General features: G+C 42.3%; 1 protein-coding gene across 5 annotated transcripts in view; it reads right to left on the reverse strand.

The window, feature by feature from the left end:
• The window catches only part of ARFGEF3 (ARFGEF family member 3), a 158,050-nt gene that overhangs the window by 106,862 nt on the left and 38,660 nt on the right, over positions 1–12,528 (reverse strand). For all 5 annotated transcript variants that reach the window (XM_058566189.1, XM_058566187.1, XM_058566186.1 and 2 more), the window contains exon 4: positions 10,496–10,627. In XM_058566189.1, the coding sequence (XP_058422172.1) occupies positions 10,496–10,627 (132 nt within the window). The remainder of the gene's footprint in view (positions 1–10,495; positions 10,628–12,528) is intronic.

Consider the following 12,528-nt stretch of genomic DNA (forward strand, 5'->3'; position numbering starts at 1 on the left):
GGCTTGCCCAGCGCCTGCGAGTGCAGCCTGGTGGAACGTGAACCGCTGAAAGCGCACCTCGGCCGGGAGATGCAGACAGACTCCTTCCCTCCTGGTCTAGCTCTGCTGAACTGTCTATTGTGCAGACAACAAGGCAGGCTCGGTCTTCTGAAGACAGCAAGAAGGTGTATCTTTAGGGTGAGGGGGTGGGATTCACAAAGTAAACACAGAATTTCAGACATCTTCTTATCATCTAAACTTAAAACGTGGGTGCCAAAGATAAGCATTTTTTTCTTATTTTGATGCAAGTTTCTCAACCTCAGCACTACTGACATTTTGGGCCCAATAATTCTTTTTGGGGGGCTGTCCTGTGCACTATAGATGTTTAGCAGCATCCCTGGCCTCTACCCTCTAGAGGGTAGTGGCACTCCCTCATCCAGTTGTGACTACCAAAAATGTCCCTAGACAATGCCAAATGGGCTCAACCTGCCCAAATTCTGGCAAATAGCTATTCTGAGAGATTTTTTTAGTCAACAGAAGATTTTTCTAGACCTCTGAATCCCCAGTTTGGAAACTGTTTCAAATCACTTATCAGGTCATGTCTCAGGTTTTTTTCTGGCTTTATTTGTTGCCATCAGCAATAAATGTGAAATACACTGATATTCATCAGATGTGCCCTTAGCACCTAATTCTAGTAAATACTGTACCAGTGATATCCGTAGAAAAAAACATATCAACATTAAATTATATTGTACTGAGGTAATTCCCTTGAACAAATAAGTGAATCGTTCTTATTTTCTCCTCCCTCAAAACTCTCTCCCTCAGCAAACTCTTGTACCTCTTACCTGTAACCAGAGGCCTCACGAATCTATTTCTAGAGTCAACATTTCTCCCAACTTTCAGCTTATAAACATCACAAATGAATATATGCAATTTCATGAAAATCATGTCAACCACACTAAGTCTCTACTACGGTAAACAGCTAACAATTTCTTCCTGCTCTAAAATTCTTAGTTGTGCAACCATTATAATTATCCTTAAGGGAACAAATACAGCCATGTGGGAAATGCTTATAATCTAAAGTTAAGTGAAAAGCAACAAATAAAATCCTATATGCACGATGACTATAACTGTAAGCACATAAACAGACATGATTAGAAATGAATATACAAAAACCAGTCATGGTGAAGGGGTTTACAATTAACTTTTTCTATTTCGGAAAGTCTGTAATGTTAAACAACTTATATTTCTTTAAATTATTCTCTTAAAAGATTATAATTCTTTGATATCTGACAATATGAACTCTCTCTCTCCTAAGTTAGCCCCTGATAACCCATCATTCAGCCAGAAGCTGTGGCTCCAGCCCTGTAATCATCCTGGACTTTCCCTCCTCACCTACTTACCGCCTAAGCCAGTACCAGTCACCAGCTACTCCCAGTCCTCTCTCTGCGCATCAGCTCAGTGCACTCAGCTGCAGGGGACCCCTCCTACTGCCACCAACCTGGCTTAAGTCCTTGGGACCTCTTGCTTGGGCTCTCACAATAAGCCATTTCACCAGTGTTTCTGCCTTGGTTCTGCTAATTCCCAGAGCTTCCTGCAAAACCCTGCCCCCCACCCCCTTCAACACCCAACCCCCAGCTCTGAACACGTCACTCTCCTGCCTCCTCTGAGGGCACCCGACCTCCACTGAGTCCCAAATGCTTCCTCCGACCAGGCCCCTTAGAATCTGCTTCAGCCTCCCCTCCAGGCTGCTTGCCGACTACCCCTCACTAAGCCCAGTTGACACCTGTGCTTCTCTGTCTCCAGGCCTTCTCTTCTCCACCCAGAAGGCCCTCCCTCCCAATATAAGGATCTGAACTCCAAACACCTCTCTAAGTCCCACTCAAACAGCATCCCCTCCTTGAAATGCTGATCTGCCCAGCTGAATGTGGTTTCTCTTTCTGACTTTTCCCACCGAACTTTCCTTCTGCTACAACACACGCAACTACCTGGAATTATGGTAACTGTGTCCATCTGTATCTCTTTCCTATTAGACTATAAACCCTGTCTTTGAATGTTTTGCTTTTAATCCCACAATGTTTTATATATTGTTGGTAATAAAAATATATCCACAACCAATGAAATAAAGTCTAAAAGAAAACCAATTTAAAAATCAATGAATTATCTTTTCTCGTTTAACCTGTAACTAATTTATTTTGACCTAATCGCACAGCTAGATTTTTAAGAAGTACATTTCATCAGAATGTTCCAGATAACACCCTTACTCCTCTTCTCTCTTCCCCTCTCAGAGTCTCCCCGGAATGGGTGCCTGATCTCGACAGTCTGTCCACATACACACGAGGCTTCTGACAATTCACAGCCAATGCTTACAGACGTGACCCATCAGGCCCCGCAGGACAGAGCTTATAAAGGGCCAATGCCAACTTGATTCTCCATGTTAAACATTTAATAATTACAAGGCTCTTCTAGAATACCAAAATCACATGAACTCTGCCCAGTAGGATGGATGAGATACTGACTGGCACAGATAAATAGTGGGGTGTTTTCTGCAGACCGTGGAATCATGGCTCATGGCTAGGACCCTAAATATATCGAGGTGGATAACTGATATAATTTACAAAATTCCTCTTTTAAGCAAGAGAGCTACAATTCAACAGTAGTAAATCTGATGAGGTCCTTTTTCATGAATCAGAAATATATATGAGGAAACACACACTCTTCTTTTCCATTACTATAAAAGAAAATTACCCTGTTACAGGCTGAATGGATGGGGCTACAGAGGAAGAAAAAGAGATAAGAAGAAACTCATAAAACAGCGGTAGTTTTTTTTTTTTTTTGAGGAAGATTGGCTCTGCGCTAACATCTGTTGCCAATCTTCCTCTTTTTCTTTTTTCTCCCCAAAGCCCCAGTACATAGTTGTGTATCATAGTTGTAGAGTTGTAGCTCTTCTATATGGGACGCTGCCTCAGCGTGGCTTGATGAGCAGTGAGTAGGTCCGTGCCCAGGATCCGGACCGAAGAACCCTGGGCCATCAAAGCAGAACGTGCGAACTTAACTGCTGCACCACTGGGCTGGCCCCGGTATTTCTAATGTTCTGGTTCATAATTTAAGTGAGTTCAGGGGTGTTCATTTTATTACTATGCTACACATATTTTTTTTCTAATACCTGTAACAAAAATGAAAGCTAACACTGACCCTGTGCCATGCATTATTCTAAGCACTTCTTTTATATTAACTCATTTAAGACTCACTACAACCCTAGGAGCTATGTGTCATTATTATTCACATTTTACAGATCAGAAAATTGAGGCACAGATAAATGAAGTAACTTTCCCAAGATCACCAGGCATTCTAGGACCAGAAGCTGTGCTACCAGATACTATGAAAGAACAAAAGGAATGAGAAGTTTACAAACAACAGAGTCCACTGACTGTTCCACAGGACAGGTACATCAGGCCATTCTCCCCCTCTCACAGACGCACTGGCCACTGCAGGTTGCCCAGTGAAGGCCTATCTACTGTAAGTGATTCCTCGTCCCTCGTTACGTTTTCCTATTTTTCAGAAGCCATATTACGCACACTGACCTTGCAGTAAACTCAAACACAGGTATGGAAAGTCTTCCTCTCCACCTATCCAAAACCACACACCCAAGACCAGACCAACTCCTAGCCATGCTACAGAGCCCTTCCAGAAAAGTATAACAGGCTGAAAAAGCAGTTCTGCTACCAACAACTGTGTGAGCCCAGCTAAGCATCTGAGCCACTCCAACTTCAATCTACCTTTAGAAAGAAGGACCTGATGATGTGTGAGGGCACGTCAATTCCAAGGTGCGAATCTGTGTCGATCTTTCTCATCTCGAACTCACACAGATTACTATCTATAATCACCACTTTCGTTTCTTCTGTTTGTCATTTATCTTGTTGGGCCACTGAAAACTACCACATGTGTTTCCTTCTCCTCGCCATTAGTCAATAACCAAATTAACAAGCAATTTGTAAGCCATGTGCCAGATGCTCTGCCAGGCACCAAAGGGATAAAAACAATACTAATATGTAATTAGTTTTCACTTACTAACTAGTGAAATTTTCCAGTCATGCCTAAGTCAAGAGTTTAGGATTGATCAATTGGAGAGATTACAATAGGCCACTGCAGGCAGTCCATTGGACCCTTGCTAACCTCACCTATGCATTGTCATACCTTCCCTCAGAGAAAAGTGCAGTAAAAAAAGAGCAGGAGGTGGCAGAAGGGATGATGTGCCAGCTGCCTCTGGCTGGGGGAAAACAAGCCAGACTGTGATTCTCATGTGATAAGTGACTGTGGCAGACTGCCAGATCTCTCAACACAATTCCTTCCCTTTTCAAGAGCAGAACTCTGGGCACACGGCTGCCCAAAATAAAGACTACACTTCCCAGCCTTCCTTACAACTGAGTGTTGCCATATGACTGAGTTCTGGCCAACGGGATGTAAGCAGAAGTGTCCTTTACCCTTCTCCTGCCAGTTGGCTGAAATGCAGACGTGTGGGCTGGGGATGGGGCACCATTGTGGACCACAAGGTGGAGAAACAAATCCATGAACCAAGGGTCTCTGAGAATGTGGTTCAGCCAATACTGACTCAAGTTCATGCAAAATAAAAATAAACGTCTACCTTATTTTAGCTGAAACGAATCCTAATACAGCAATCTTTTCTTCCTTGCCTGTCTGATTCCTATGCTTTAAATCTTACTCACTTTAAATGTTGCTTCTTGAGACTAGCCTCCTCTGTCCTCCTCTTTGTCTACCCTCCATCATGCTTGATTATAAATATTCTTTTAGCTTCCTAGATTTTTATTTCATTGCATTTATCACAGTTTACGTGTATTTTTGTATTTCATTGATTTCTATCTCCATCACTAGCCTCCAAACAGATGAAGATTCTGTTTTTGTTTGGTTTTGATTTCGTTTTCTTCACCACGGAGCTTCTGTACCCAGCACAGTGCCTGGCACACAAGAAGCAGTCAAGTATTTGCTGAATCAATGATTGAAAAATTGCAGGCTGTCCCCACTCTACTAGGAACTCTATAACATCCACAGTAAATACTGAGGATGTTCTAAAAACATTTGTACTTGCTTAATGACAATAATGGGGAAAAGGTTTAAAACACATAGCAGAGTTGTTCTCAAACGTATTCAAATGGCATGGCACTTGGAAATGGTGGTGCTCAAAAAAAGAAATTAATAGATAATACGCAAATCTCTTCATCTCAAAAAATAGTGCATAAACTATTTAAAAATGAAAGTCACAATTCTAAGTTTTCAATGTCAGCTCCTTACTTTTTCATATATTTTTAATGTCTGTCTAATACAGTCATACCAAAGTAGAAGCATGGCAGAAAAACACAGTAAGAACCTTATCAATGTGTGTACAAAGTAGAAGAAGACCATCATCAGTGGATCTCAGCAGCACGAAGAGGGAGGGCTGTCTGAGAACCGTTTACTTAGCAGAAGCACGTATTTCAGACACTTCCCTGCATTAATCGCAGAAATCACATGCTTGTAAGCACATCAGATCAACCTCCCACAAGTAGGTTCAGAAATTAAACATTTTTCATTGAACACTGGATTTTTCCTTAATGCTAGAGATTGCTGCAAATCGTCTAAAGTGTCTCAGCAGCTTAAGGCTAAGAAGGGATTTCACCTTGTTATGAGAAGGCAAGGCTTTTTATCCATTTCCCCTCAAACTTCACTAATGATCATTCCTTTCAGAAGCCACTCCAGAAAGACAAGTGCACAGTTATGAACATCAAAACTAACCATCTAGATAAATGGCCCCAAATGAGACTCTGCCATTAAAGCATGAGTGAGAGGGGATTTGAAAATAGTCCTTCCACTTGGCCTGTTCTTTTTCCCCAACCCAGGCGCTGACTGCACGCTGGCACAGAATTCAAAAGCACCCTCTCCTTCTCATCGTAAGATCCGAGTTCTGATGGGCTCCCCGAAGCTCAGGTCCACCAGCCCACAGAGAGGAGACTCTTCTTCCATGAGTCACTCAGCTTTGTATTTTCTGACAACATTTGCTTGGCTTTTGTTATAAAACATAAAAACACCTCAACAGTAAATGATATTCTCTTTCCTTTCCCCCAACCCATCTGACACACACACACACACACACACACACACACACACCCACAGAGCCATTAGTAATTTGCTGGGGAAGAGACTTGAATTCTTTCTTCACATGTGAATCTAGCTCACGGACCAGAGAAGGAATACGTACTCTGAGCCCCTCCTAGCTTTGCCCCTTCCTAGCCTGTGACTTCTGTTCAATCATCTATAAAATGGGGACAGTAATGGCGACCACCTACATGTCTTTTAGGACATTCTGCTTCAGAGCACAGGTTTGGCCCCAGGCTGAATCACAGTTCAAACACTGGGCCTGCCACTTCACTGGGTGTGTGATCTGAGTACAATTGGAAAGTACTCACCAGAGTGTCTGATGCATAATACAGGTTAAATAATTAGCCTTTGTCACTTCTCCCTTGAAAATGTAAAGTACTCCACTAATATTCACATCTGCTACCTAAAGATGCACATAAAATAAGGCATCCGATAAGAGAATACTCATCAGATGCTTTCTCAGCAACCGGTATCACATCATTCCCCATCAAAGCCGGCCTGCCCTCCCCAGATAGAATGCTCTCATCTCTGACACACTTACAGAGGCAGAAGGCCAGTAATCCCCTTCACTCTTTGAAGACTCAGCCAGCTATACCGGTTCATAACTTCACTAGAGGTTATCCACCAGAAGGAGGGGGAAAAAGAGTCCTAATTGCTCTAGTCAGAGATGTCATTAGTCATGTACCTGGCTCCTGTTAAGTCTGCACGGCTCACAGCACGGGACAACGTTACCAAGCGGACAGGTATTTAACCTAAATATTGAGTAGCTCCCTGCCGTCTGCTAATCCATTTCAAAGGTAATGTATCTTCAGAGAAACCTTCTTTCTGATTCTCTTCAATCTGACACTTTATTTGCTCAAGCTATAAAATTTTTATTTGGACTCCATGGCCATTTCAATAAATCAAGCCTACTTTTTCTCCCCTCCTGTTAGTGAAACAGATGTAAAGCAGTTTCTAAACTAAGTGATCCAACTTCATTCCTCTCTAATCTGTCAGAAGCAAGTATCACTGATTTTTTTTTTAACCCTCCAATTGAAAGTCTAGAGCCTTCTTTCTAAATGAGAACACTACCATTAGACTCTTGGGTTTCATTATTAGTTAGCTCCTGTTTAATCTTAAGGAAATTCTAAACGAGGAAAGCATATTATTTTCTCTCCAGGAATTTAATACAATCGCTAGACATCTTAAGAGTGTGAGTGACATGGTTCAATTTCTTGTGTTTATAAACACTAGTAGATAGCAATATGTAAGTAAAATGCATGATAGAGCTTTTTTAAAAATAGCACCTAGGATTTGTTATAAAAATGTACTATGCTACGGTTGGAAAGACATAAAAACTGCATGGTGTGGCTTTATCTCTCCTGAATAGTATACTCAGACTGGTATTTGAAAATGCCTACCATATCTCATTTTAAAAGATTTTCTGTACCAATAAAATATTTATATAAAATGACTGGAGGATTTTTACAGCAAATATCTGGCTTAGATAATTTATTATCAGAATGAGTTATGGAGAAGCACCAAGAATAAATTAATATACATTCGCATGTAATGGAATCCAGTCTTTCCTCTGAGGACTCATCCAATTCTCTTTCTCTCTCTCTCTTTTTTTTTTTGCTGAGGAAGATTGGCCCTGAGCTAACATCTGTGCCCATCTTCCTCTATTTTATATGTGGGACACCTGCCACAGTATGGCTTGATAAGCGGTGCGTAGGTCCGCGCCTGGGATCTGAACCCACGAACTCTGGGCTGCCGAAGAAGAGAGCGAGAACTTAACCACTATGCCCCTGGGGTGCGCCCCCTCTCTCTTTTTTTTCCATATAATTTTTGGGAGAACAAGTGGTAAAAGCATTTTAATGTGGTAATGACATTAGCAAAACAAGGACTTAGATATCTAAGAATTTATGCCTGGGTCATTTTCAGTATATCAGAATTACCAGATAAAATTGAACAGGCTTCTGAAGACGACTGAAGTTGGTATAGAAATTCCTCACGCATAGAGAAAGGATGTAACACTTATTATTTCTAAACCACAAATGCTATAATTTGGCTAACTTTATACCAAAGAAGTAACTTAAACCTCAGAAATCGGAAATGAGCCTGGAGCCCTCACTCGTGCCATCACAGTCAGACCGCCGTCTCTGAAGTTGAATTGATGGTAATAATAATATCATGCTAAAGTAGTGATTGCATCATTAATTTTCTAGCTGCTTGGCTAAAAACGTTCATCTAAACTAAAAGTATACTACAAAAAAATTAGCTTAGGCTAGGTTTGTTGTGAATTGAAATGCTTGTTCCCAATTCCAATGCTTAGTTAACAATGATAGCATGTAGCAAAGGCCCTTATCTTTTTAAGCATTTTGGAAATCTAACTGTAAAGAATGGCAGCCCAGATTGTTGTTTTTCTCTTTCTGACAAGGTCTGATTTCCTCCCAGACATTAACTACAAGGACCATGGTCCACTGTGGCGTCAGCAGGAAGTCCATTAAGACAGGCCTTTCAGCATCTCCAGCAGAGCAAACATGTGCCAACACCTGTCCTCAGCAAGGCGAGTAGAAGGCACCGCCGCACAGAATTAGAAAGCAAGTGTAAGTTTTCAGAACAGGTGTTATTGTTGATATAACCATTAAACATCCTGCTTTCCATAGCTCCTAGAAGAATAGATACTTTCTCATTTTAATTTTTAATGCAAATTCCTGTATTCCACAAAAAGCTGTATTCCTGGGAGAATTTCCACAATAATATGAAATCTGTGAGGTGTGTCTCTTAGTGGGACACCAGAGCTCCCTCTCCAGCATGTGGAGACCTACTAGGAGAAGAAGGACTCACAGACTAGACTTGGGAGTCAGAAAAGCGATAACATGGCAGGTGGCCTTGTCTCCCCCTCACCGGCGACACAGAGGTGGTGGGGAAGTAAACAAGTCTAGATGGTTACTCTTCGGTTCCTATGAAAGCACAGCTGCCAAATGTATGTCAAAGGATCAGGCAAACTGTACATCCAGAATCAAGGAGAGTTAAAGACGAATGAGATCTTAACGAGCAGCCACCTCAGGGATTCTTGATGTTTACTGTGTCTGAGAATATTCCTAGACCCACCCACTGAGATGATGGCTCAGTAGCGGCAGGTGGTACTGGCAGAAGCAGGAGGAGGAGGAGGAGTAACATATAACACTTCTATAGCACTTGCTTTGTGCCAGGCACTGTGCTAAGTTCTTGACAAACATCACCTTATCTCTTCCTCACAACAATCCTACTGGGCAGGTGCTACTATTTCCCCCATTTTAGAGACGAGGAGACCAAGACACAGAGTGGCCAAGGAACCTGTCCAAGGACATCCAACCAGGAAGAGAGCAAGTATTCACACCCAGACACGCCGGCTTCAGGTCTGAGCTCTGAATCACGACGCTGAATCACCCGCCAACTGGGAAAAGGGGAGGCCCAGGGCTTGAAGAAGTGTCACGACTGAGGTCGACCTTTCCTCTCGTGAATGGAGAAACTGCAACCCAGAGAAGTGAAGTCTCTTACCCAGGACAAAAATCCTTCAGTGCATTTCCAGGAAGGAATCAACCATTATATGACACCAACTATTCTTAAACGTTTCTCTACACACGTTCCTCCAGGGAGGAAATGGACAGACGGCATTATTAAAAGCCAGCTTGTTGGTTTCAGCTGTGTTATTCTGACCAAGGTGCTGTTTGGGAGCAAAGATTTCCATCCTTTTCTGCCCAGCTCACTGTTCACTCACAGGATACAACACACTCCAGTGTCAGCACAAGAGGTTCCTGATCATGGGGATTCTCTAAGGTGGGAAAGGGGAAAGGGGAGGGAGAGACACCGCCCCAAAAGGGAGATGGTAATTGCAATGCGGGAGATAAGGTTCACATAATTTGCAGATGAAAAAAAGATGTGATTCTGATAGGGCTCCCAAGGATGGTCTTCCTTTCCCTAAACTGACTATTCTAAAACCTTAGTATTTGTCAAAACATCATTAGGTCTTTGCTTTGTTTTGACATATACAGGCAGGCAGAATACCCAGAATGATCAAATCTACCCCAAGCTGGAACTACTCACATACATTCTCTCAAAAAGTGATAAAAACATTTCCTAGCAACATTTGATATGCAGGATCAGGCCCTAAATCTTACAGATGTATAGAAATTATACCTTTTTACTTAGTTGTCTTTTCTGTTCAACAATCAAGGTAATTTTTGGGGATCATATGCCAGGATAATAACCATATATTCCAAATGACGGGTATGCTAGCACAATCACAATGCAGAGGCATTTTCGAGATAACAGTGAGGGCTGGGGGTCAGAGTCTGCTCCTGTCCCAGTGACGCAAACTGCAGCCACGTCAACTGACCTTCATGACTTCCACCTGCAGGTCTTCGTGGAGCGCAGGCGTCACCTTCACAGCGTTCAGGATCTGATTGAGCAGCTGCTTCTCATCGGAGTCCGTTTCCATGGACACGAACCTCTCCTCTGACAGGAGCTTCTGTAGGAGGCACAGGGCAGCGATCAGAGACAGGTTTCCCTGGCTGCCTTATTCCACTGTTTCTTAGTATGTACTGAGGGTAATTTTCCTTACTTAGGAGACACGTAGCTGAGGCCATTAGGAAAGAACTCACGCTCTGCACCATTAAAAAGAAAAACACATCAAACCTTTGAAAAATGGTTTTTGGCAAAGACTTTTTCCTGCTATTAGACAATTCATTCTGAATTTCATCAAGTGAGATTCTGATGTGGCAGCCATATAGGCTATCTGGTTGGTGGGGACAGAGGATGAATGTGGCACGGGGATCTGGCCCCAACAGTCACACTCACACAGACCCTTTCTGAACGCAGCTTTGTCACAGGAAAGGAGAAGGTCTTGTAGACAACAAGTTCATTTTTCAGATATTTACCTTTTTACTTCCTACTGTGAGCTGTCATTTACCCAGAGATTATTCATGAATCCATAAATCTTAATGTACTGTCATCAGAAAGTAAATCCCACAGAAACCTAAATAAGAAGACACGCACTTTCTTGAGGTTCCCAGGGGTCATTACACCTCCCAGCACAGCCTTTTTCTATTTCAGGACAACTCTTATTTTTCATAAAATTCCTTCTTAGACTATACCAAAACCCACCTGCCTACAACTTCACCTCCCTCATCCTTCCCTGGAGCCACATGGATTAAGCTTCTAAAATATCTGAAGTCCACCTACGTCCTTCCTTCTCCACACTAAACCTCCTCAGGTGCCTTCAAATATTCTCGGCATGACGTGGTTTCAGATGGTCTCCTGCTGAACATGTGGCCTCCAGAGTGAACGTAACACTTCAAGGTGGTCTGATATCAAAGACTCAAGCAACCAAGAGTGTACCCTGAGGTGACTGTGGGCAATTATAATGTGTCGATGTAGGCTCATCCTTGGTAAAAAAAAAAAAAAAAAAAGTACCATTCTGGTGAGTGATGTTGATGATGGGGAGGTTCTGCATGTACTGGGGTAGGGGACATATGGGAAATCTCTACACCTTCCTCTCAATTTTATTGTAAACCTAAAGCTGCTCTAAAATGATAAAGTCTTTAAAAAATAATAAAAAATAAAAAGATGGCAGAGGGGAAAGAAATGGGGTCTTTGGCGGCACCACTGAGCTGCTGTAAACCTGGAATTGCCCACCTCTAGAATTCCAGTTACGTAAGATAACTAAATGTGTTTATTGCCTAAAAACAAAAAAACAGTCATGCATAACTTTAACCACATTCTCAGATCAAATGAGCTTAGTTGTAAGTCACAGCACCCTGTATTCTGACTTGCCCTGAAACCCCTAACTCTCATTCACAAGGGCTGCAGTTAAGCTGTCCTCCCCATCTGCCCTGGGACAGTTGGTTTTTGAGACCCCAGCGCAGGATTTTATATTTATCCCTGTTAGATTTGTCCTTGTCCAATTCAGCATAGAGTTGCAGACACGAAGAGCTTTTGGAATTCTGATTCATCCCTCCTTTAGCTGAATGCCACTGCAGATACGGAAAACAAGTATTTCAAACCCTCCTTGACGCTGCGTCTATATTCTCCCCAGAGAGGTTTTTCACTATCCTATAGTGCTTGCAGGGCACCCCGGAGTTAAAGTTTATACACAAACCTGCTGTACTGAAAGTGATAAAGACTCAGAAACCCTAAAAGAGCGCCTGAAGTCAATGGGGGGATGGTAAGAGGAAGACGCCCTGCCCACCAGTCATTGACGTTAACAGGATCAAGTAAGCCCTTGAAAACAGGGTACTGTAACTTAGAGTGTTTGAGGTTTAAAAAAAGTACCTAATGGAAAATCTGTGCAATACTAGAGAATAGGGAACACAGTGGCAGCTCAAAACCAACTCCCATGCATTTTTATGTTTGGCCCAATTACCTTGGAGA

Source organism: Diceros bicornis, chromosome 23 (assembly GCF_020826845.1).
Source record: "Diceros bicornis minor isolate mBicDic1 chromosome 23, mDicBic1.mat.cur, whole genome shotgun sequence".
Classification (NCBI taxonomy): Eukaryota; Metazoa; Chordata; class Mammalia; order Perissodactyla; family Rhinocerotidae; genus Diceros; species Diceros bicornis.